The 24,718-nt window shown below is 42.8% G+C and overlaps 1 protein-coding gene across 1 annotated transcript; it reads left to right on the forward strand.

The window, feature by feature from the left end:
• Positions 1-457: 457 nt before the first annotated feature.
• On the forward strand, positions 458-17,625 carry LOC117432248 (ADP-ribosylation factor-like protein 8A). The gene is made up of 7 exons (XM_034053879.3): positions 458-913; positions 7,263-7,343; positions 8,431-8,504; positions 8,930-9,023; positions 11,803-11,870; positions 13,109-13,179; positions 14,850-17,625. The coding sequence occupies exons 1-7, from the start codon at positions 791-793 to the stop codon at positions 14,897-14,899; spliced, it is 561 nt and encodes a 186-aa protein (XP_033909770.1). The 5' UTR covers positions 458-790; the 3' UTR covers positions 14,900-17,625.
• The last annotated feature ends 7,093 nt before the right edge of the window (positions 17,626-24,718 follow it).

The following is a 24,718-nucleotide window of genomic DNA, read 5'->3' on the forward strand; positions in this document are numbered from 1 at the left end:
AAGAGTACATCCCAGGGAAGTATGCAATCAGCTAATCATGCTGAAGGGGAATAAGGGCACAGTACACTGAACTGTCAGCAGGTGAAAAGCATGAGAAACCTAGCAGTCCTGTAACTTGATGTATTGAAAAGTGTACAGAATACACCTGTAAATAAAAGTAGGCTCGCCAGATTATAAAATGACATCTTAAAGCATAGCATCATTATTTTGAAAACTGAGCTGTACCAGCCTTAGGTTTCCCATAGTAAAAGCCAAGCAAAATGTAATAAAGCACAGTGAGAGCATGGTACAGAACAGATAAAGCATTGTAAAGTCCAGAGAGGTATGGTAAAGCATATTAATGGTCCTGTTCTGTAGTCGTCCTTGTCTGCTTGGGGCGTTCATTCTTAAACAACAGGAATAATGTCCTTTCTCTGCTAGAGGCCGCTATAATTTGAAGCTTCCGCGTTAGATAACGCAAGCATGCCTTCTTTACACGGAGACATATAAACCCAGTGCTTTGTCCCATCAGCTGGAGTCTAAACCCCACCCATTGACGAAGGGCAAGTCTTCGGGGAAAGACAGACAGACAGAGAAAGAAGGAAGGGAGAACGCTAGATACTAGAGAGACTAGGTAAAATAAAAAACATTACTCAGCGACAACAAACAAGGCGGTGTATACGGTATTCAAGAAGCGGACACGGTGACGAGCACAAAGGCAGGGGGCAGATTGGTTTTTTTCTGCAGTCATTCCAAAATCTTAACAATAAGAAAAAAAGAAAGGAGCAAGAAAGAAAACAAGCGTGCCAAGATGATCGCTTTATTTAACAAACTGCTCGACTGGTTCAAGGCTCTGTTTTGGAAGGAGGAGATGGAACTGACGCTGGTGGGGCTCCAGTATTCAGGAAAGACCACCTTTGTCAACGTGATTGCGGTAAATATTTAAACATGCATCCATTTTTATAAACACGTTTGTGAGGTTAGAAATACGTGGATATAGATATTATGTATCTCGCCGTCTAAATATTTCATGGATTGCTGCAGATGTCATTATGGAAAATTGATGTTGTGATTGTTATGTTTATTTATTTATTTATTAGTACCGTGCAATAAAATATGATTTATCGAGAAAAAGGTCGTTATATACGTATTGTGGTGTAAATCGCAGTTACACGATGCTTCAGATGTGATGCGAGTAATATAATAATATTTCTGAGTGACGACACTACTAGCTACATTTCAGCACCGTGATCACGATACTACGGTACTACCACCAGGCAGTCATATGATTTGTAAAAGCTGCAATTTCGAATGTAATATTCCACCATTAAAATACAGGTATTTGCGTAACTAAGCAAATATATATTCCTTAAAACACTCCTAATACGTGCTTCCGGGTTTTTAATTCTGAAGCATGTTATACGTACATTTGATTTTTAAAAAGTCTGTGTTTACTGAGCTAGGCCCATCTTGACATAGCCGGTTTGGTGGAGGTTAGATGTTTAAACCGAAGCAATACGCTTTAGAAAATGTTTTTTCGACGCCTATGTGTAACGACAGTTTCATAAAAAAATAAACATATTTCCAAAATAACAAATTGGCCTAACAAGAGTAGACGCGCTGGCTTCCAAACATACGTTTCTACAATATAGCTGTCTAGCGAGATCCGGGTGGCCTTCAGGTGGGTGGGGTGCAGTTGTAGCCCGATGTGTGCCCACTTATTAATGGGGTATAAAAATAAAAAAAAGGTCTGTTGTATGTTTTTCACTGAAGTTCTCACTGGACATGCAGTCACCCTGGTCTACATAAAACAAGCACCACAGGCCACTGCCCTCCGAGTCTTACCTGAAGAACTCCTAACCCAGACCAGTGCTAATCGGGGTCAGTGAAACGAGCTGTTGAAAATGATGTTAACAGCTGTAGGTGACATGTTTATTGTACATGTATTTAAATATACATACTGGACAGGACTGTGACCGCTCTTGCAGCTGCACTAAACATTATATCGTTATTTTGTATTTGTTTCCTGTTCTACACATAGTGCTGTATATAATGTAATTCTCACCAGTACTTCATCTGGCAATCCAACTGATCATTTACAGATCTCTCAAATTGCATTTTAACATATATCTTAATATTTCGAGATATCTTGAAATTATTTGCAGATATCTTTTACATGAATTTGAGATATCTGTAAGTAACCCAGTTTGAAGATACCTTATTTTCATCTCTAAATGAAGGAGTTATCTCAAATTGATTTACAGATATCTTTAAATAATGTTTTGCTAGCATGTAACACCAGAACTTCCTGTTCATTTAGAGATATCTCTAAATTTTTTTAAGATCTCAATATGACTTCCTGTTCATTTTTTTTTCAACCCCGGTTTTCTCCCCAATTTGAGTGCCAAATTATTTTTTTTATCCCAGTTCACTGCTGCAACCCCCCCGGTGACTCGAGAAACGGAGGCTGAAACATGCGTCCTCTGAAACGTGTTCCTGCCAATCCGTCATTTTTCACGCTGTGGATCCACAGCGAAGCCACCAGACCTATAGTGCCGGAGGACAACACAGATCTGAATGGCTGCACTGCAGACCTGCAGGAGCCCTATCAGCCACAGGAGTCGCCGGTGCGCTGTGAACCGCGGATTGCCCTGCCGACCTAAGCCCTCCCTACCCGGGCAGCGCTCTGCCAATTGTGTGCCGCCCCTAGTATCCCCCGGTCGCAGTCGGCAATGACATAGCCTGGGTTCGAACCTGCCATCTCTAGGCTATAGGGCGCATCCTGCACTCAACGCGGAGCGCCTTTACTGGATGCGATTTAGTAACAGAACCACTATGAAATGTACCTTTTTTATGACTTCCGGACACTTGGCACTTCTGTTCTCTCACCAGTGTCTTGATATCTTGCTGTATATCCTTAGCTGTGGCCACACACAACACAGCAGCCATGTGTTCATCCGTAAGCCTTGATCTGGACTTTGATTTAAGGTGTATTATTGAGAAGAGCTGCTCACAAATGTAAGTGCTTCCAAATAAACTCCTGGTTTTGAGAAAAAGATCTGACAATTTGGGGAACTCGTTGACTGGAACATACTGGTAGAAATCTTGCTGTGGCACTTCGTTGAATGTATCCTTGAGATGTTGTTTGCACTGAAAATTGATCAGCTCCATTTGAAGATCTGGCAGGGCTGTTGTCACATTTACAGGTAAATGGGTTTGCAAATAACCGAAAGAGGTTTTGATTATTATTATTATTTATTTCTTAGCAGACGCCCTTATCCAGGGCGACTTACAATCGCAAGCAAATACAAATACATTCAAGTGTTACAATACAAGTCATACAATAAGAACAAGAAATACAATAATTCTCAAGTGTGACAAACCACAATTCAATAATACAGCAGATAATAGTGAAAGTTACATCAGGATATGATTAAGTAGTGATAGTTACATCAGGATATGATTAAGTACAAAATACTACAGATTAAACACTTGGCAGATTACAATATTCTGAGGTACAGGATTAAATGCAGTAAAATAGGGGGCAGATAAGAGCAAAATAAAGCATATTTAAATGAAGGGTGATAGTGTCCCAGGATACAACAGAGGAGTTCTACAGGTGCTGTTTGAAGAGGTGAGTCTTAAGGAGGCGCCGGAATGTGGTCAGGGACTGGGCAGTCCTGACATCTGTAGGAAGGTCGTTCCACCACTGCGGAGCAAGGGTGGAGAAGGAGCGGGCTCGGGAGGCAGGGGAGCGTAGCGGAGGTAGAGTCAGTCTTCTAGTGCAGGCGGAGCGGAGAGGTCGAGTGGGGGTGTAGGGAGAGATGAGGGTCTGGAGGTAGCTGGGTGCAGTCTGATCAAGGCATCTGTAGGCTAGTACAAGAGTCTTGAACTGGATGCGAGCGGTGATCGGGAGCCAGTGGAGCGAGCGGAGTAGTGGAGTAGCGTGGGCGAAGCGAGGTAGAGAGAACACCAGGCGAGCAGCAGAGTTCTGGATGAGCTGGAGCGGACGGGTGGCGGACGCAGGGAGGCCAGCCAGGAGGGAGTTGCAGTAGTCTAGGCGGGAGAGTACCAGGGCCTGGACCAGGAGCTGGGTAGCATAGTTGGTGAGGAAGGGTCGGATTCTTCGGATGTTGCTCAGGAAGAATCGGCAAGTGCGTGCCAGAGTGGAGATGTGCTGGGAATAAGAGAGGCAGGGGTCCAGGGTGACTCCAAGGTTCTTAGCTGAGGAAGAGGGAGAGAGTGTGGTAGATTCCAGAGGAACAGAGATAGAGAGATCAGAGGAGGGGGAGGAGGAGGGAAAGAAAAGGAGGTCAGATTTAGAGAGGTTGAGTTTGAGGTGATGCGAGTGCATCCAGGAGGAAATAGCAGACAGACAGGTAGAGATACGGGAGGAGATGGTGGAGTCAGAGGTGGGGAAGGAGAGGAAAATCTGAGCATCATCAGCATAGAAATGGTATGAGAAACCATAGGATGCGATGAGGGGGCCCAGGGAGCGGGTGTAGAGAGAGAACAGGAGAGGACCCAAGACTGACCCTTGGGGGACTCCAGTCAAGAGAGGGTGAGGTGTGGAGGTTGCTCCACGCCAGGTTACCTGGTAAGTGCGGTTGGAGAGGTAGGAGGAGAACCAGGCCAGAGCAGTGCCAGAGATCCCCAGGTCAGCAAGAGATGATAGTAGAATAGAGTGATCAACAGTGTCAAAGGCAGCAGAGAGGTCGAGGAGAATTAGGACAGAGGAGAGAGAGGCAGCTCGGGCACACTTAAGTGAGTTGGTGACAGACAGAAGGGCGGTTTCAGTGGAGTGAGCAGAGCGGAAGCCAGATTGGAGAGGGTCAAGCAGAGAGTGGTTGGACAGGAAAGCAGAGAGCTGGCGGTGTACAGTCCGCTCGAGGGTTTTGGAGAGGAAGGGTAGGAGGGAGACAGGACGGTAGCTCTGGAGGGAGGTGGGGTCGAGGGTAGGTTTTTTGAGGAGGGGAGTGATAGAGGCTTTTTTGAAGGCAGAGGGGAAGATGCCAGAAAGTAGAGAGGTGATGAGACCGGAAGTCTTGAAACCGACAATCAAATTATTTTATCAGGTTTGCTAGGTTTTCACGGCAGCGCTTGTAGTCTTCATCATCAAATTAATCTTTGTGTAACTCTTGACTCTCTTGGCACGCAGTGAAGTGAACACAATTTCGGTTTGACACATGTTGCTGCCACAAATCCAGCTTGGCTTTGAAAGCTCTCACCTCTTCCATTAGTATTACAATCTGCTTTGGCCCTTGGAGTTTCTTGTTTAAAATGTTCATTTGCTCGGTGAGGTCAACAAGAAATGCAAGATCCAGCAGCCATTTGGGATTACTGAGCTGCACAAGATGTTTCCTCGTTGTGACATGAAGTCCTGTATTATTTGACACAAGTGAAAGAACTGCTTCAGCACTGTCCACCTCTCAGCCATCCTAAAATACAGTAAATCATCATACTGCGAATCCAACTCATTAACAAGGCACGAAACTGCTGATGCTGCAAACCCCAGCTATGGGTGAAATTCACACCCTTGACACCCTTAATGCTCATCACATGTTCTAATTCTGCAACTTTTCCACATGCCTGTCAAATTGGTACTTCCGCATTTCTTTCTTTCATTTCTTCCAGCACTCTGCCAGCCAGTCCACTTTCCATGGCTTCTTTGAGTTTAAAAAAAAATAGTCCTTTCCTGTGGTTGTGTTGGTCATGCTTGATAAACTTAAAATGACATTAGTTAATATTACCTGCCATTTCGGTAATTCCCTCAGCAACCGTGTTACGAGAAATTGTCTCTCTTCAGGGCATACTGCATTGGCTGTTTTAAGCATTTACCTTTTAACAAATTCACCATCTGAAAAAGGTTTGGCAGCACATGGAATCTCTTTAACAATAAAACTGGCCTCCACAGCACTCATTTTTTTTCTACTCATTTTCACGTTGAGACTCCATAGCTTCTTTCATCTTTGTGACTTTGTCAGCACAAGCCTTTCCAGTAAACTCAGAATACGTTGCTTTGTGCAGCGTGTCATAGTGCCGTTATAATCTTTCATAACTGCAACCGTTGCACTGCAAATCAGATATATTGCCTTGCCGTCAGAATCTGGCCAACGATTTTGGAATCCTCTGTGTTCCTGTGGAATCTTCTTTGGCTGCCATAACGTCAACCCATCTCCGTCCAACCAGGCTCTTCACAAAACATGAATAGTTTTTTTAAGCATTTTAGGAGATGGGCTTAACAGGAGTTTCGCTATGGAGCCCTTAAACTGGCTTGTCTCAAGTTTAGAGTGGGTGCTCTCTGCCTAGTTCTGGGTTGATGGTGTGCCGTGTTGCCACACCTCCACTCAGTTTCCCAGTGTGTTCATTCTGAAGTTTTAAGTGGGTTTTTGTTGTAGTGCTCTATAGCCAAACCTCGCTGTCATTTTGAATTGTGTTTTTTATTTCACACTGTTGTGGACCGACCTGGGCTCACTTATAAGTACAGTTACAATGACAGCAGAATTGTTTGCTGAAATTACAATCACAATTACAAATGCTACTTCAATTACAATTAGTTACAATTATACTGCAGTAATTACAATGACACTAAAAAGTAGTGCTGGGATGAACGCAAGATTTTCATGTTTGGATATTCGCTCATAATTTAAATATTTGTTTGTTTTCAAAAAGTAATAAAAGCCATTATATTGCTCTGAACGCAGGCAGAGACAGCATAGCAGCAGGGGCAGGGGGGCGTGGCCAGGGCCCCTGTGTGTGTGTGTGCCTTTATTTTCAGAACAACAGGCAATAAAATTACAAAAAGGTAATTCAATTAAATAAACGCCTGATTTTGATTTATTTAAAAATCCAGCACTTGGCTGAATAATGACTGTTCCAAGCTGACCAGCACACACACTGACGTTTTGAGACTTGGGTGTTCTTGTGTTTGCCTGGATTATAAAAACAGACTTCCGAGTTCTTCAGGTTCATCTTTGCTAATTCTAATCCTGTACATTTTCATTTTAATAGATTGAACATTTAAACCTGCGTTTTTTAAAATCATCATGAAAAAGTAGCCATGAGTTATTCATCTTTATATTGTGTGTTTGTGTTTATTTCCACACTCTGGATTCAGTTACAGCACTGTTTGATACATCAAGACATTAGTTGATGAAGCTTGTGAAAGTCAATGCAGGATCCTGATTAATCTGTTTTCAGTTCAACGTTTCATGAAATAGTACAGCTCTTCGGTTTATCTGTTTAAACCTCTATTCGTTAATTGTTATTTATTTATTTTACAGTCTGGGCAATTTAGTGAAGATATGATTCCAACCGTGGGATTTAACATGAGGAAAATCACCAAGGGAAATGTGACTATCAAGGTAAGTGCAAGATAGGGTTTGTAAAGTGGAGAATGAGGCAGCGTCTGAGAAGAGCCCCTCTGCTAGGTACAGAAGTGGACTGATCAATAAATATGATCAATTAAAAAGGAAAAAACACGAAGAAATTTACATTGTTCACAGTAAAAGGGCAAGGCTTGCCTTCAGAAAAAAAATACTCAGTATATTTATTTTGCTAGGAATTCCCCCAACTTCCCTAAATAATCTGTTTTTATAAGCATATGTTGTTAAAAAAAAAAAAAAAAAAAAAAAAAGCACCTAAAAAAAACTAAAAAATAAAAAAAAACCCAGAGCAGATTCCCCCCCCCCCCTTCCAGGATACAAATTATTATTATTATTATTTGTTTCTTAACCGACGCCCTTATCCAGGGCGACTTACAATTGTTACAAGATATCACATTATTTCACATTATACAGATATAACATTATTTTTACATACTATTACCCATTTATACAGTTGGGTTTTTATTGGAGCAATCTAGGTAAAGTACCTTGCTCAAGGGTACAGCAGCAGTGTCCCCCACCTGGGATTGAACCCACGACCCTCCGGTAGAGTCCAGAGCCCTAACCACTACTCCACACTGCTGCCCTAGATACAAATAGATACAAGCATTGCTTTGAATTAGCAAACACTAATGTACATCTGTCTGCCCATATCCGTGTGAAATTACATGTAGAGGACTGGTTCTCCAATCGAGACCAAGCCTGATCGGGACATTCATTAGCAGAAGTTGAGAGGATCGGAGTGTTGAGCACATGGAGCATCAGTCTGTCTGTGCATGTCTGCATGTCTCGCATTATTTCCATGTGGGTACACTAGATCAGTGGTTCCCAACCCTGGCCTTGATCTCCATTCCAGTCCAGATGTTTATTCCAGCCAGCTACTGAATGAGGTTATTGAACTGGCTCCATGAAATTATTTAAATGTGATTGGAGTGGAACAGACCTCGAGTGCCAGGGATGGGAGCCGCTGTGTTCGATGTAAGTCTGGTGAGTCTGATCATGCTGGTCGGTGTGTGTGTGCCTCGTGTGACACTGACGTGCTGGTCTGTGCGTTTCCTCCCTCCAGCTGTGGGATATTGGCGGCCAGCCTCGTTTCCGGAGCATGTGGGAGCGGTACTGCCGAGGAGTCAGCGCCATCGTGTGAGTACCGAGCCTGGCTGCTGCCTTCGTCATGGCAACCTGTGTGTGTGTGTGTGTGTGTTACTGGAATCAACGCGTTGCAAGTTTGTACCAATTACCCTCCAGGATCTGCCTTCTAACAGGGATGGCAGTAAGACTCCTGTTGTATAATAGTTTGATCCATTCCAGGTTTTGCTACGAGTTTAATAACTCACACCTGAGCTTACCTGTACACTGGTTCTAATCAAGCTGGTAGTAAAACCTGGAATGGGTAGAAACTGCTGTGCAATAAGAATCTTATTTTCATCCCTGCTCTAAACTTGTTGTGGAATGCTCTGAATTGTAAATCGTTCTATAATGATAGAACACTTGACAAACGCAATCATTGGTTCACGTAGCACTTTAAATGGGTCGTATTGTAATATTATTTAATATTTTTTTTCCAGATATATGGTGGATGCGGCTGACCCGGCTAAGATTGAAGCCTCCAAGAATGAACTGCACAACCTGTTAGACAAACCCCAGCTACAGGGCATCCCTGTGAGTATACCTGGGGTTACTGATGAAGGGGTTTGCAGAGGACTTTAAAAACTGAGAGGGCTTCACCTGCATACACCACAGTCTGGGCATCTCTTTCTAATATGTGGGTTTATAGGAAATGAGAATCCCTCTCTGCATGACGAGGGTGGCAGCAATCCTAAACACCTCGCAGTACTAAATAATACAAGCTTACAGTTTTACATACATACAGGCAACCGCTTATCCCATTGTGCACAAGTTATCAAGAGCCTTAAAGAGTAAGTAGCGGGGTTCTGAATAAATCTAGCGTTGTACGTCCCCACGTGCTGCTACAACTGTTTAAACCTTTGCAGTCCATTTATTAAGTGCGTGTCAGGCACGTCAGGTCCAATTTATTTTCACACGCGCAGTTAATTTTAGACACGCTGTTTAAAAGTATTTTTTTTCCTCAGTCAAACGGGTTTAAAAGGCCCTGCATATCAACAAAGCACTCACTAGGCATCTCCAGCCCCGCCCCACCCTTTCGTTCGCTATAGCTTTCACATATGCTAAGAAATAAATAATAATAATAGTCGTACATACCGATCAATCATCTCCTGATCACTTGTTTTTATCACCAAACGCCTCAATAATGCGATCCAAGTCATTATTTTATTACTATGACATCTGAAAAAAGCTCTGCAAATGTCCGTGATATTCTCTGAGCGCTGATGCAGTCAAGGCCAGCTTGTTTCCTTATGGCCTCCATTATCAGATGCCAGGGGCAAGTATGACTATTCATGAGATACGCCCTTTTTTTTTCGGCTTGTCTCGGCTCCTGTCGCTCCCACTCAGCCATTGAATGGTTTTCTCGGCTTTTTCCGGAGAAAAAACGACTAGAAACCCGTTTTTTGCGTCTTTTTGATGATGTCGGACAGGGTCCGACATTGGACCGGATAGGAATAATTGCAATGTCAGACCAGGTCCGACATAGGACCGCAAAGGGTTAAGTAACTTACCTGTGCTGTGGCTTTTCTGTTCCGTACCACATCGTTATTGCTGTGTTACCTGTTTGACAACGTGGGCAATAATCCTTCCACTATCAGTGTACTAGAGCGGACATTTAAAACAGACATTAAAGTTATATAGTTGTCAGGATGTTAACAATGAAAAGCAAAATGACAGGTACGTGATATAAACAGTTGTAGCAACACGTGGGGACGTGGACCACTGTTTTTTTTTCAGAACCCCGCTACTTACTCTTTAAATCATGGGAGGTATCTGGAGGAAGTCTCTTCCTTGCTTTCACAGGCTACTGAAGTGAACTGGCTGGCTCACGCTGTCGCTATAGCAACCTCCCTGCTACTGCATTCTAATAATTGATCTGCTATATGTCTCCATGTCCTTGCTGCAGAAAATACAATGGGCATTCCACCACTGCACATCCTACAGAGATGTTAATTGCACAAGAATAAGTGCTGCTTTATTTGGTACATTTATTGGAAAATATATAACTTAAAGCAACTGAGTTCTTGGGTAATATATAATATATAGAATTGCATCATATTATAGAACGTAATATATTTACTGTATTGCTATTTAGATGATAACTGAGCAAGAAACAGCTTTTCTAGAACAGTACAGCTTTTCCTTTGTTTTTATAGTACTGGATGGGATAAATGTATTTTAATATGTTATGAGCAATATATTATTTATCCCACTTGAGTGTATAATGCAGCGGTTCATAGCGTGTGTGTATGAGAGGGTGTAAAGGGAGCCTGTGGGGGACTCCTACAGTTCTGTGTTAATAATAGATGCTGCTCCTTCAGTGATGGGGGGCCTGGAGGTTCCCTCCCCCATTCCCAGCTCTTTGTCTCCAACTCCTTATGCTGTGTGATCGCCACTCAATTGATTGGGAGCATTGCAATGAGTGTGTCTGTGTGGGCAGGTGGGGGGCGTGGCAGGGCAGATGGTACCACATCTGGTGACGTTCCGGTCCCCTGGGACAGGAGCTCATTAAAACAAAGATGTCTATCTGTCTCCATTGACAGGGGCAGTGCTGCACAGCACGAGTAGTGGCTGCAGGTATTGATTGCCTCCAAGACCGTGCTTTCAGAACAAATGTGTGACCTCCCTGCTCCAGTGGTTAGAGTGAATGACTGGTGGTTTAGAGCTGTGGGACTGGGAGGCAGTTTGGCCGACTCCAGTGGTTAAAACTGAGATACTGGGAAGCAGTGTGGCCTGTGGTTTGTTGTGGGTGGAAGGCATGCTGTATTTAAAGGTTTTGCCTATTAATATGACCAGGAGTCTCACAAATCTACTAACTGATATATATATCGCCAGTACAGTCTTGGAGTTCCTTGCTTGTAATGTGTCTCTGGGGACAAATTGAAAACAAGATGTCAGTGATCAGAAGGCAGTGGCACCAGACATCAGCCTTTCTGCCAGTTAAGAGCAGTGTCGTAATAAACGCTGGAAGCTTTTAATTGGTTCATTGCAGTATAAAAGCCTTTTTAATTGTGGTGCTCCTGTCTCATCTTGTTACAGGATTAAAAGATTTACGAGCCCCCCACGCACACACGCCCCCCCCCCCCCCCCCCCCCATTGCAGAGCAGTTTCACTGTGAGTTTGGTCACACCAGATCTTATTTCCTGTGCACTGTGGCTCATTGGGTGCACAGTAAAACCTGAATGGCATCATAATGCCATCGTTGGACAGGATTTGAACCAATGTCTGTCTGGGGACACGTAGAGCACCCAACAGTGTCTACATTGGCTTGGGCATGTCTGGATGAATTCCGTCGTTGTTTTAACCCCTATAGGTCCTAGTTCTTGGGAACAAGCGAGACCTGCCTGGTGCCTTGGATGAAAAGGAGCTCATCGAGCGAATGTAAGTTGAATGTTTTAAAGGGCAGTCTGCTGTACGCTGGTCAGCTGGTTTCTCGCACTCTGTCAGGAGTATCCGATCAGGCTTGGACCTCCGTTGATTGACCATCCTTGGTAGAGATGGGAAGCATGTCACAGAATAATTCTTCTGTTTCCCTCACAGTGCTGTGTTCTTGTGTAACATGTGCAGATTAGGCAGTCACATACACACAGTGTTGACATTCAGAAAAATGGTTTAAAAAAGCCTGCAACTTTGCAGTGATGAAGTACATGATCAAAGATGCTCATCATCTGAATATGTGCTGCATGAATTATTATTAATCTTCTTGATTTGTCAGGGACAATGTACAGTGTTTAACATCATGACAAGTCACCAGATGTATTGTACCCACACTTAGCTATAAACTCATTTAAATCGGAAGTCCCTGGGCTCGTGCGAAACCAAAAAAGAAAAAACTAACACATACAAACAGCACAGTACAATAAATACAATATGATTAATAAATTGGTTCATAGAAACCAAAATCCCGTACTTAATTTCTTTTTACTGTATTATAATTATACATATAGTAGATATCAAATACCAGTACTATTATTAACATAATAAATAGAACTAAAATGAATTCCCTTAATAAATACCCACCCAACCCGTATAATATATTAAAATCGTTGTCTTATGGATATTATTCATTACAATGCATAATATATTACAAAGATATAAACATTACCATTGTATTAAAAATAAAAACTACAGAACTACAGTTCATGATCTCAGACTTGTCTTTGTTTTAACCACATTATTTATTTAGTTGTAAAACTGTTCTAGTCATAAGAACCTTTTATATCATCCAATAGTAAATTTCAAAACATGGTGCCCTTAAATGATTCGATCCACTAGGAGTGGACAACAAAACAAATAGCCTGCCGTGGCTGTAGGGTCACCATGGGTCACCCAATAGGCTGTAGGGCACCGTGGGCAGATGGGCTATTTAGTTATTTTTGTCCAAACTCTGCAGGGAAGTAGTTTTTAGAAAAGAGGAAAAGCAGCAGACCCCAAAGAAGCTCTAGATCAGCCGTTCTCAAGGTTGGCCCACTGGAGAGGAGTGCAGCGAATAAAGGCGATTTTACATTTAGTATGAACACACACTTTAATGTGAAGACCCTGCAATGAGTAAAGCCTGGGGATTTGGGTTGGTTGTTTTCACTGTACTGTAATGCTTCCCTGCTTTGCTCCCTGTGCAGGAACCTGTCTGCGATCCAGGATCGGGAAATCTGCTGTTATTCCATCTCCTGCAAGGAAAAGGACAACATCGGTAAGTAACAAACTTCCAGCTCGAAGGAGGACAAAAGTAACCGTGACATACTGGGTCTCTGCTCGTAGTTCTGTAATTCAGTTTGGAACGTGCAGACGTCTCCTGGTACCTGGCGAGTTCCCATGCTGTACTCTCCAGCGGTCTTGCAGCAAACCGCACCATGTGATCTACCGCACAAGTACCAGGATGAAGCAGTTTATCTATAGCATGTGTATGAAATTGGTGCAAGGACAGAACCAAAAGGTTCTCCAGAGAGTGTAAGAATTGATTAACACCCAGCTAGGTCATTAAAAACTGAAAGAAAATGAATTATAACATGGAAGTAAGACTTGCATAGCAGTTTGATCCATTCCTAGTGTTACTTTGAGTTTAATAAGACACACCTGAGCTGGTTACCTACACACTGTGCCTAATGAAGCTTGTAGTAAAACCTGGAATGGGTGAAACTGCTGTGCAATAGGAATCTCATTTCTATCCCTGTAGATGGGAAACTTGCCATGGTACAATTATGCACGCAGTGACCGAAGGGGATATACAGCAAGGGCTGGTCTTTCAAATCGCAGTGAAGGGAAGGCTGTGGCCACTCAGGCGAGCCCATTTAGAGGTTTCTGTCTCTGTCAGTTTAATTGACCTCGTACTGTGCAGGGAATGTGAGTTTAATGAAACAGAACAGCTGTGGGCAGAGCTGAGAGCAGTTCCAGTTGGAGTTGTGCAATTCGTAATGAATCGTAATCAGTGTCATTGTAACTGAACCTTGGTGCACATGTGTTATTGTAATTGTACCATATCAATTACAGTGCAATTACACATTTATTTGTCAACAAGCACAGAGAAACATCATCTGTAATTGACAAACCCAGGACCAGGAGTGACAGTACGAAGGTCACTCTTGAAATCAGGAAAAGGATGTGTTGCAGTAAGAATACCCCTGTTAAGGAAGGGGGACAAGACTAAAAGGCTAAAATATGCACAAGAACACAGACATTGGACTATGGAACAATGGTCAAAGGTGCTTTGGACTCTTGATGGATGGACAACGACATCTGTGCCTTCTGCCAGTTCTGTTGTCAATTCAACACTTGTCTCCTTTTTGTTTCTTAAGGATATTATCTTCAAGTATTGCTCATCCTTGTTAGACAGCTTTTTGGGTCTTCCAGCCCTGGGTTTGTCAATTACAGATGATGTTTCTCTGTACTTGTTGATTATGCTTCGGATACCACATTTTGAAAATCGATTGACGCGAGCTATTTCACTCAATGTTTTTCCTTCTTTATACTAGTCCAGGTTGTTATAATAGTAGAAAACACTAGTGGAGGCTTTGAGTAAATTGTCGATGCTCATAATGCAATGAGTAGTATGCAATGAGTAGAAAAATGCAACATGTCTAAGACTTTTGCACAGCTGTGTGTGTGTGTGTGTGTGTGTGTGTGTGTGTACAGAGCAGTGTGCTAGCGGCTGTGTGTTTGTGTTTGTAGAACATCTGCTTCTCTCTCCTCTTCTGCAGATATCACACTACAGTGTGTGTAACGTCTCCTCCTCTCTCCTCTTTTTCAGATATCACACTACAGTGTGTGTGTGTATTGTCTGCTCCTCTCTCCTCTGTTTCAGATATCACACTACAGTGTGTGTGTGTGTGTGTGTAACGTCTCCTCCTCTCTCCTCTGTTTCAGATATCACACTACAGTGGCTCATTCAGCACTCTAGGACCCGGAGGAGCTGAGGCCTGGACATCTTGGACCTGCCATATTCTACCCTGACCTCTCGCCATCATTCTTAAATATCCCTGTGTCCCCCTGAGGTCAACAAGCCTGTTTTTTTGTTCTTGTAAAGAGGGTTTACACCTTCATTTGCACTGTTTATTATAATGATTAGTATTATTATGATTATTATTATTTTTATTATTATTAATTATTATTATTATAAAATATTGTTTACGCGTTTATTTTTGAGCATTAATTATGAGACTAGTTTTTAATTCCAAACCTGATGGTGTTAATGATATTACTGGAGCTGTCCATCTAATCTATATCAAGCAGAAGCCAAGCCATGATTAATTCTCGGCCATGTCTTTGGAGAAGTGGTGTAACCTGCCTGTGTCAGAGGAGCGTGCTCCATGTAGCTGGTTCACACATACATTTCAAGTACTGTTTCTTATTTATTGTTTTCTAAACTGTTACTGGTGTCTCTACAGTAACATAAGGACCAGGGAGGGGAATATTGACCAAGGAGAAATCAGGATCATTATTTTCCTATCCTGGTTGATTTTAATACATTTTAATGCAGACTGAGAGTGAGAGATTAATATATGAGCCAGTGTGTTCTGTCCGTTCCAGAAGTATACATTCCAGGGAGCTCGAGGTCTGAGTGTCGCTCGTAAGAGGAATTTATCAGATTGCCGGAATTGTAAAGAATCCAGGATTCTCCATTGAAACTCCTGAATTGTATTCCTGGTTCAAAGTTTTTGGAACAACAGTAGTTTGTAAAATATGTGTTGCACCTTTCTCTTTCCTGTATGGAGATCAAACAGCCTGGGGGGAGTACTGTACTGTACAGTAGGAAGGAGCAAGCTGTATATTAAAAGAATGGATTGAAGAACTGTGGCTATGCCATGGTGAACGACATGCAGTGAAATCACAGGGGATCTGGAGCAGAGAGGCAGTTTTGTGACCCTTTGGGGCAGAGGAGTCTATCCAAGGAAAGGGACGCTATACATCATAGGAAAGGGTTCCTGTTGAGTCACCTTGAACGAGCTTGTGGGTTCTTGCATTTCACACTACAACTGCAGGATTGCTGAAGATATCTCTGAATATCTTGACATGGCTTTTTGATTTCTTTAAATATATTTGGAAAAGCTTGAAATGTATCTGGGATCGTCCGGGTGCGCTCCTCCAGCTCACTACAGCCCTGAAATCTGAACCCCCTTCTTGCAGGCTATGAAAGAAAGCGAACTCTTTCAAACGTTTAAATAAATACTTAAACACAGGAAGGGCGCATCCGCTTTGTTTGTTTTTTTTCTTTTCGTCGTAATTCTCTGCATAATATTTGGAACACCAACCTTGTTAGTTTGGTGGACCTTTTACTGAAGAGTAATCCTTCTCCAAATAGGCCATTGCTGACAGCTACCCTGTTGTAGCAGCTTAAAGATACTGCACAGAAGAAAGCAGTCATCTGTGCAGGATCAAACCTGGAGTGCTCCCGGTATAACTGTTTCCTGAAACGATACTGGCCAGTACTTACTGTAGTCTTGCACCAGCTATTTATGTATTGCATGCACAGCTATATACAACGTGTTTTATTAAACACCCCATTTCTTAATGCTTATCACCTGAGCTTGTATTTTAATCCCTAGGACAGCCGCTGTACCAGTTTTGTGTGGAATAACATTATCGGTTCAGTTCACTGCAATGAGACTCTGGTTAATGTTGTAGAATGGTTGACTGGACCACTACACTAGCCGAACTGATCAGGCACACACTGATGGTGTCTGGTCCAGATCGGAGGTCTTTCAGAATCTTAAGACTGCACTAAATTAAAATTCCAAGTTAAATATCAAACTACTGATCTCTCAAAGCAAACCAAGGCTTCAACTTGTAACAAACGCAGACCGTCCTTGCATTTTAATCTTAGAGAAGGTATCCTTATAACAGCTTCAGAGAAGTACCAAATAAAAGCTGTCTGAGATGGATGCTTGTGGCACTCAGCAGTTTTAGCAGCATAACATAACTGAAATGATCTTTTGTAACGCTTTCTGTTTATTTTCCGCGAGTGGCGGAGCAGAATTAAAATTGAACCCGTCTTGCAGCGAGCGCTTTGTTTTTAAATATAGTTCCAGAACCAGCAAAGAACTTTCTGATCTCTCTCCGCTTCTTAGATAAAAGTCAAGAAAAACAACTCTTCCCACTGTTACTTGATCCATCTCCAAACCAAAAACTGCTTCGCTGAACTTCATCAGATTGCTTTTCTAACAGTGAGCCACATGACCTTTATCACTGTCACATTTCAAGCCCCAACAGTTGTTACACTGCTTAAAAATGTTGTGTTTTTGTATGTACTGTACCATTACCTCTGTGATACTGAAGCCAACATTTGAGTCTGTGTTGTAGCCTGGAAGTAAATGAGAGTTTGGGGTTTGAGCAACGACACATTCATGAAAGCCACCACCGTTTGCCAGCTCCTGATTTTATTTAAAAACTCAGGACAGTTAAAACCTGAAAGTCGCACTGCTGTCTCTTTTATCTGTTGCCTTTGTTTGTTTCTCTGTCCTTGTTTTGCATGTGTAACATATATTTAAAAGCATCTTTATTAAAAACTTGCAAAACAAACAACAACAAAAATATGGTCAGATCTTATTTTGCTAGGTACTGAATAACGGTATGTTATTATAGTAAATATTATGTATATGTGTTTTTTTATGTTAATAAATAAATAAATTGTGTTTTTGATGGACTTCCTTGTAATATAGCAACTTTAAACCAAATAGTTAAGAATGTGTAAGAGGTACAAAGGTATGTGGTGATTATTGTGCTCAGTAGTAACTAAAACTGACCAGAGGTATTTGTTTTTAACCTGTGTGTCTGTGTGTGCAGGATCGGGGAGAAAGGGGGCATTTAAAATGATCGTTGTAACCGCTCTTGCCCCACGTAAGGGTATTCTGATTATGCAGTAGATGAGAGGTACTTGGTATTGCAGATGGGCCTCTGTGTTTGAAATGTGATCCTATTATTTCAGGAAGGGAAGATTCCTGTTGCATAGCAGTGGTGTTGGCTGAGAGCTAGTGACACTCAAGCTTACACAGGCAAGTCATGTCTTAGTTCTAATGGAAAGGCTCAAGCAGCGAGCAATGGGAGTCTTTATGACTCTGTTCAAGCACCTAATGATTTGTGCAACGCAGCTTAGCAACAGCGTTAACAACATACAGCAATATGGCAAGCAAGGTCTGTCGGGCAGAAGACGTGCTGGAATATCCTGGCAGCTGTGTGTGTGTCTCTGTGTATGTGTGTGTCTCTGTGTTGGTGGGGGGGGGTCCTTCGGGCGCCGGTATGTCTTGGTCAATTCAGAGTGCCGTGGCAATATTCAACCTCCCCAGAGTAGTTTATAGCATTAACTGGGTTAGGGCTGGATGATCTTGAAATTAACCAGTTTCTGACATTAATACTGCTCTATTACGTCTCACGTTACTGGAAGGCACACGAAGGGGTTATATGAAGATTATCTTTAACATTCCCAGTGTTTTATATTATCTGAAAGTTACATTGTGTCCCTTCTCTCAAGGCCCAATGGCATTATGACAATGTGTAAGAGATGTATGTATTTTTTTGTCCACTAGATGGTAGTGGCGTGCTATGTAGCCTTTAAAATGATTTCCTTGGCAAAAGCAATTATTTTTACCCCCTTGCTACCTTTTGGTTAGTCATCAGTCATTAGTTTTTAATTGGAGATGCAGCCTGTTTCAAGTGATCCCCTCTCCCCTTGTCTGAAGCATGTGTTTTTGCCTCGTCCCATATATGACACGTATCATGTACCCTGCGGTCAACTCTCAAACCCACCAAACCACAGGGAGGATAATTAATAGCAGGTGAAGTTCCACAGGGCTCTGTTTGTTTATTAAAAGCTAATGGGGATGCATGCAGCTGGGTTCAGAGAGCTGAGAAGGAAGAAGAAACAGTGCTGAGGAAGTGTCAGATCTTTAAAGACTACAATTACGTGTCTTGTGAACTTGGCCCTTTTTTTTTTTTTTTGTATGTCAAAATCCACGCACAGTGCTCTAAGCTGGATATCCAGACTGTAAATGTAAAGGCATCTCTGCCAGCCCCTGCAGGAGTCCTGGGTGCTGTACACCGGGATACACAGAACAGCCCAGACCTCCTGGCATTATGCAGGGCTGTGTCTGTATTATAGTGTTAATTCATTTTCATAACTAATATATATATATACACACTCTTGCATTCAATTTTTATGAATTGTTTTGTTTAAATTATGAATATCTTGGTCTAATATTATGAAAGAAGCTGTATTGTGTGTTTCTGCACGTCAGAAAATCAAACAGACAGACAGACAGACAATACCCTGACAACAACCATGAAGACGATTGTGTCTGAACTGCTGTTTCTATATATAACTTTCTGTTGTTACGTTGACATTATTTAACATGGTAAATAAATAAACGGTTTCCCGCACACGAGGCCTTTTCGTTTAACATTCAAGCAAGGTTGAGGGTCCTGCTGTGGGTTTGTCTTCCTCATACCCTTCATACACATTTAGTAGGATATTTCAATGGAGCAAATGAAGGAAGTTGTGGTACAGCAAACATGCACCCACCCACACACACACACACACACACAAAATATTGCACGTAGTTCTCTACTTCTGTCACCAGATGGCAGTGAGTAACCATCAGAGAGAGACAATGTTCTCTTGTGCGTGTCTGTTTCATCAGCGCATTGGTGTTTAAATACCCAATTAAAGATAACGAATGTGTGTAATGGTTTAATTCTGTTAGCACTCAATTGCAAAGGAAACACTTGCACAACAAAACACGCAATACCTCTATATCTTACATTTTACCAAAAGCTTGTAAATAAAATACAGTACAAAAGTTTTTTAAAGAAAATTCCAGCATCTCTTCTGTAATTCAATAGCTCACTGTGATAGTCTCTTTCTGTTTAGTTATTCAATTATTTTCATCACATGTTAAATTAGACCCTTTTGTTTGAAAACAAAGTATGACACACTCCTTTTACATTTCACAACATCAACTTTTCAGCAAACACAATTTTGTACCTTCCCAAAGTATAGTTTTCGTAATTCTCTGTTGGAGAAGATAATTTATGCAGATTGCAGTGTTGACACACAGTGTGTGACGACTCGGCCCGGCAGTGTCCCTCAGAGTTATTTAATAACAGCAGATTATTCTTCCAGTAAAATCGACCGATTCCAGGTAGACCAATTCAGGCCATTGATGAAGTCTTTAATTTTTCACGTTCATTTTCTTCAATGGCAATTCAGTTAATAGAGCTCCTTTTGAGTCCTTTAACAATATTTGAGTTTCTTTCCAAGTTTCTTGAAGCATTCCAGGTCCTGTCTCGATGTTATTTGCAGTTGATAGTTCAAGTTGTTAATCGCTGCTCTTTCTTTTCCTCAACAAAACTAGGAATCAAAAACAGGCTCTTTCAAACTTACAATCTATCTTATTACTTCCAGTAGCTAAATTGAATTAGCAGCGGCAGCACCTGGGAATGAAGGAGTCACTGTATCCGTTTCTATGGTTACCGAGCTATCTGACTCCTTTCTCGTTACAATTTTGAAGGTACAATGCAATGATAAATAAGTAACTCAAAAGAACAGGGGCTCCACTCCTTATCTCCATGTTTGTCATAGAGACGATGCTGGATTCTTTTTACCTGTGTTATGGTCCTACAGCACACAAATACCAAGCGCATGTGGACAGCACACTTTGCACTTTCACAATGCAAATGTAATGCTCTGTGATGCTGTGATTTATTAGTAATTAGTAAGCATGTATTTCCATTAATTCTGTTAATTATTTTTTTATTTCCAGTAATTCTTTTAATACCGTTTTTTATTTCTCTCTCTCTCACTCGCTCTCTGGCTGTGTTAACACAGAAATGATTTTTACCCACGTGACGCGTCTGAGGGTCATGCCTTACTAATCTTCGCTTTTGCTTTTTGCTCCCGTAACGAATGCGATTCCCCAGCCTGTCCCCTCTCTTCCTGGGCCCGGCAGTTCCAGCTGAGGTATTGTTGGCAGCTCTTCATCCCGACCCAGTCTTTCCTGCCTCTCAGAATGGCACAGGCAAGCTCCAAGCTCCAGGGTCCAGGGAAAGAACTGGGCACACAGCCCTGACAGCACTGTCCTGTCAAGAACGCAGCTTGGGTCTGAAACCAGGGGGATAAATGATTGATTGATTTGCGTGTTCCTTTTTTGCACAGTACAGTACACAGTACACACATGTCCAATTTGTGGACTATCGCAGCAATAAAGGTACTAAACACTTGGGTAAAGTTATTTGGCACACTGTTCACTTCGTGTCTGAACCCCCTCTGGGAGCTGGCCCTGGCCGTTTGATACCTGACAAGTAAAAACTCTCTGGCCCTCAGCAGGCTGTACTGTTGATGCAGCAATGAAACTGCAATTATTTGTGCACTATAGGTGATGTTTGTAAGCTCATAAACGTCAAGCCCTTCATTGTGAGCAAACAAACAGCAGCCAATAAAGTTATGAGCTGGCAGGCAATGTAGTGGAGGCAGAGCGGTCAAGTGCAGAGTTAGTCAGTCTCAGAACAGCGGGTTCCAGCACTGCTGTCTAGGGCAGTGTTACAGTCTCATAGCACAGCAGGTTCCAGCACTGCTGTCTAGGGCAGTGTTACAGTCTCATAGCACAGCGGGTTCCAGCACTGCTGTCTAGGGCAGTGCTACAGTCTCATAGCACAGCGGGTTCCAGCACTGCTGTCTAGGGCAGTGTTAGTCAGTCTCAGAACAGCGGGTTCCAGCACTGCTGTCTAGGGCAGTGTTACAGTCTCATAGCACAGCGGGTTCCAGCACTGCTGTCTAGGGCAGTGTTACAGTCTCATAGCACAGCGGGTTCCAGCACTGCTGTCTAGGGCAGTGTTACAGTCTCATAGCACAGCGGGTTCCAGCACTGCTGTCTAGGGCAGTGTTAGTCAGTCTCATAGCACAGCAGGTTCCAGCACTGCTGTCTAGGGCAGTGTTACAGTCTCATAGCACAGCGGGTTCCAGCACTGCTGTCTAGGGCAGTGTTAGTCAGTCTCATAGCACAGCGGGTTCCAGAACTGCTGTCTAGGGCAGTGTTAGTCAGTCTCATAGCACAGCAAGTTCCAGCACTGCTGTCTAGGGCAGTGTTACAGTCTCATAGCACAGCGGGTTCCAGCACTGCTGTCTAGGGCAGTGCTACAGTCTCATAGCACAGCGGGTTCCAGCACTGCTGTCTAGGGCAGTGTTACAGTCTCATAGCACAGCGGGTTCCAGCACTGCTGTCTAGGGCAGTGTTAGTCAGTCTCATAGCACAGCGGGTTCCAGCACTGCTGTCTAGGGCAGTGTTAGTCAGTCTCATAGCACAGCAAGTTCCAGCACTGCTGTCTAGGGCAGTGTTACAGTCTCATAGCACAGCGGGTTCCAGCATTGTTGTCTAGGTATGTGGACCTCATCTCTGTATTCCTCTGTCAGGCAGGAGAACAAAATCAGTCTGCATGTGTATGCAGGGTGGGGCTGAAATAACACACCAGAGCCACACACACCAGAGCCACACACACCTGAGCGTTCATGATAAGACAAGCAGAACTTTTCAATTAAATTAAGGTTACAACTTAAAAAAGGAATTAAAGTTGTTATGTTTTGGCCTTCTGTAGTGTACTGTATGGGTTTCTTCTGGTGATGAGTGGATCTTGAGATTACATTTTGTACCATGCCTTTAAAATTTACTAAAACTTCCTAGGCTCTCGCAATGGGGTACCAGTAGGTCAATCTCCCATAACTAGGTCAAGTTGACAAAGGTTTTGTCTGGTTCCAATTGCAGGATATGAATACAAATGAACCTTTTCAGTCCTTATCTTAGCACCGTCTGAAATCACGTTGGAACCTCACAAGACTCCTAGCTCCCAGTCTGAGGTAGCATTTTTGAATGATATAACTTCATTTTGCATTCTTCAGCTTGAAAAAAATAATTCAGGGCTGAAAGTGTTAAAGGGGGCTTGGTTAAAGAGCAAGACATGAAAGCACCGTTCTTCCAGCCCATGTGACTTGGGTTTGGCCTGTCTGTGGTTTTCATGGACACCTCTGCTGCACTACGAGCACTTTGCCAAAGACCTGCATGCATGAACACTGAGTCCACATACTCACCTGTACTGGATCTGTTCCTGTCAGTCAGGACTGACTTTGTTTCTGGGTCTTGGTATGTTTGGAGGTCCTCAGAACACATGCTTCCATGTCTTTAGATCTCTATGCATAAGTGTGAGGTTTGCTGAGTTGTATTTGCTTATGCTTATAAGTTAACATGGATTACTTTTGCTGGCCCCCCACCTACCAGCTGCCTTTCAATAGATGTTGATTGCGGTGATCAGTGGATCTTGGCAAGTTCCCAGCACAGCAGGGCCTGGAGCACCCGGCCCAGACGACAAGCCAGTGTTGAATGAAAGCTAACAATTGTGCTCTCAGGAGACGATAGCTGTGCATTGCATGCATGAAATGAGCTTGATGATGTTAAGCTACACCAAGTGTGAGTGCATCAGTCACAAGCGCTGGCTTTGCCCCATGTTGAAAAGCCTCCTTCTTTAATTTTGTAGTGTGCCTTTAAAGTTGACTAACACTTCCTGCTGATGTAAATGAAGCGCATTGTTTGTGTTTCTAAGTCTCCATTATCAGAGCTGTTTGCATGCTTTAGTAAGCTGGACTTCACTCCTAGGCTCTTGCCATGGCGACACAGCGCTGTATTCTCTTCATGGACCCCATTCTCCTTCCCCCCCCCCAGAATGAAACAAGACAAACATTGTCCTTGTGCTGGAACCGTCTCAAGGGAAACAAACTGCTCTATATTCACTGCCAGACTGAAAGCCATGGTGGGAGTGTGAGGCACCCGAGTCACATTAGTCCACAATGACTGAACCGTCGATGGGGGTGACTTCATCCAGAGCCCGCAGGTACAGAAGGGCTGGGGTACTTGGAATCAGAGGTGCCTCCCCTGTAAACATGGGCCCTGGAGGAGTTATTTGAAGCAGCTTGTTCCAAGAGTCATCTGTTAAATCAATCAAATCCAGCAGCAAGCAGACGCACCTGAAAAGTGAGGTTTGAAATACCTGTTGAAGGCAGGAGCAGTGTTGCATTTCACTGGGCAGCTGCAGGTGCATTGCAAAATTCCCAAAAAATAAATACAGTTGAATTAAATGATGTATTGCTTTTGTAAAACGCTGAAGAACAAGTCAGAGCAAAAGCACCTTGCAAGCCAACTGTGCAAACTCTACAGACATAGTAGGACATAGAATAAGAGGTGGTAAGAGTGTGATGGAAGGAATGTTGAGAAAAGGGGAAGTACAGTGTAGACATGAGAGGTGATTGTAGCACAGCATGTCAGCTTGTTTATCTGTCTGTAGAAATTGGAAGAGCTTCCAAGAGCTCCCATTCCCTCCCTGAACACTATGCTGAGGGTATGAACACTGTGCTGAGGTGTGAACACTGTGCTGAGGGTATGGACACTGTGCTGAGGTGTGAACACTGTGCTGAGGGTATGAACACTGTGCTGAGGGTATGAACACTGTGCTGAGGTTTGAACACCTGGCTGAGGGTATAACTATGTCCTCTATCTTTCATATAATGGAACTTTCATACATATAAATGAATCGAGTCCAGCTCTCTGCACTCTCTCTCCACCGTCTCCACCTCTCTCTCTCGGATAAGAAGGATTTGAAATGCCTCCCCTCACTGCCCATTTATTTACTTGTTCGTAAACTGTCTGGAGCTCAGGATCCCTTTGTTTGCTGGGCAGCCCTAATGCAGAGCGCTGTGTCCT

Source organism: Acipenser ruthenus, chromosome 29 (assembly GCF_902713425.1).
Source record: "Acipenser ruthenus chromosome 29, fAciRut3.2 maternal haplotype, whole genome shotgun sequence".
NCBI classification, from domain to species: Eukaryota; Metazoa; Chordata; class Actinopteri; order Acipenseriformes; family Acipenseridae; genus Acipenser; species Acipenser ruthenus.

Excerpts from the sequence above, each read along its gene's own strand:
- LOC117432248 (XM_034053879.3), top strand. The coding sequence starts at position 791 with ATGATCGCTTTATTTAACAAACTGCTCGACTGGTTCAAGGCTCTGTTT. Across the intron at positions 9,024-11,802 it reads CCCAGCTACAGGGCATCCCT|GTCCTAGTTCTTGGGAACAA; the intron begins GTGAGTATACCT and ends TAACCCCTATAG. Across the intron at positions 11,871-13,108 it reads AAGGAGCTCATCGAGCGAAT|GAACCTGTCTGCGATCCAGG; the intron begins GTAAGTTGAATG and ends CTCCCTGTGCAG.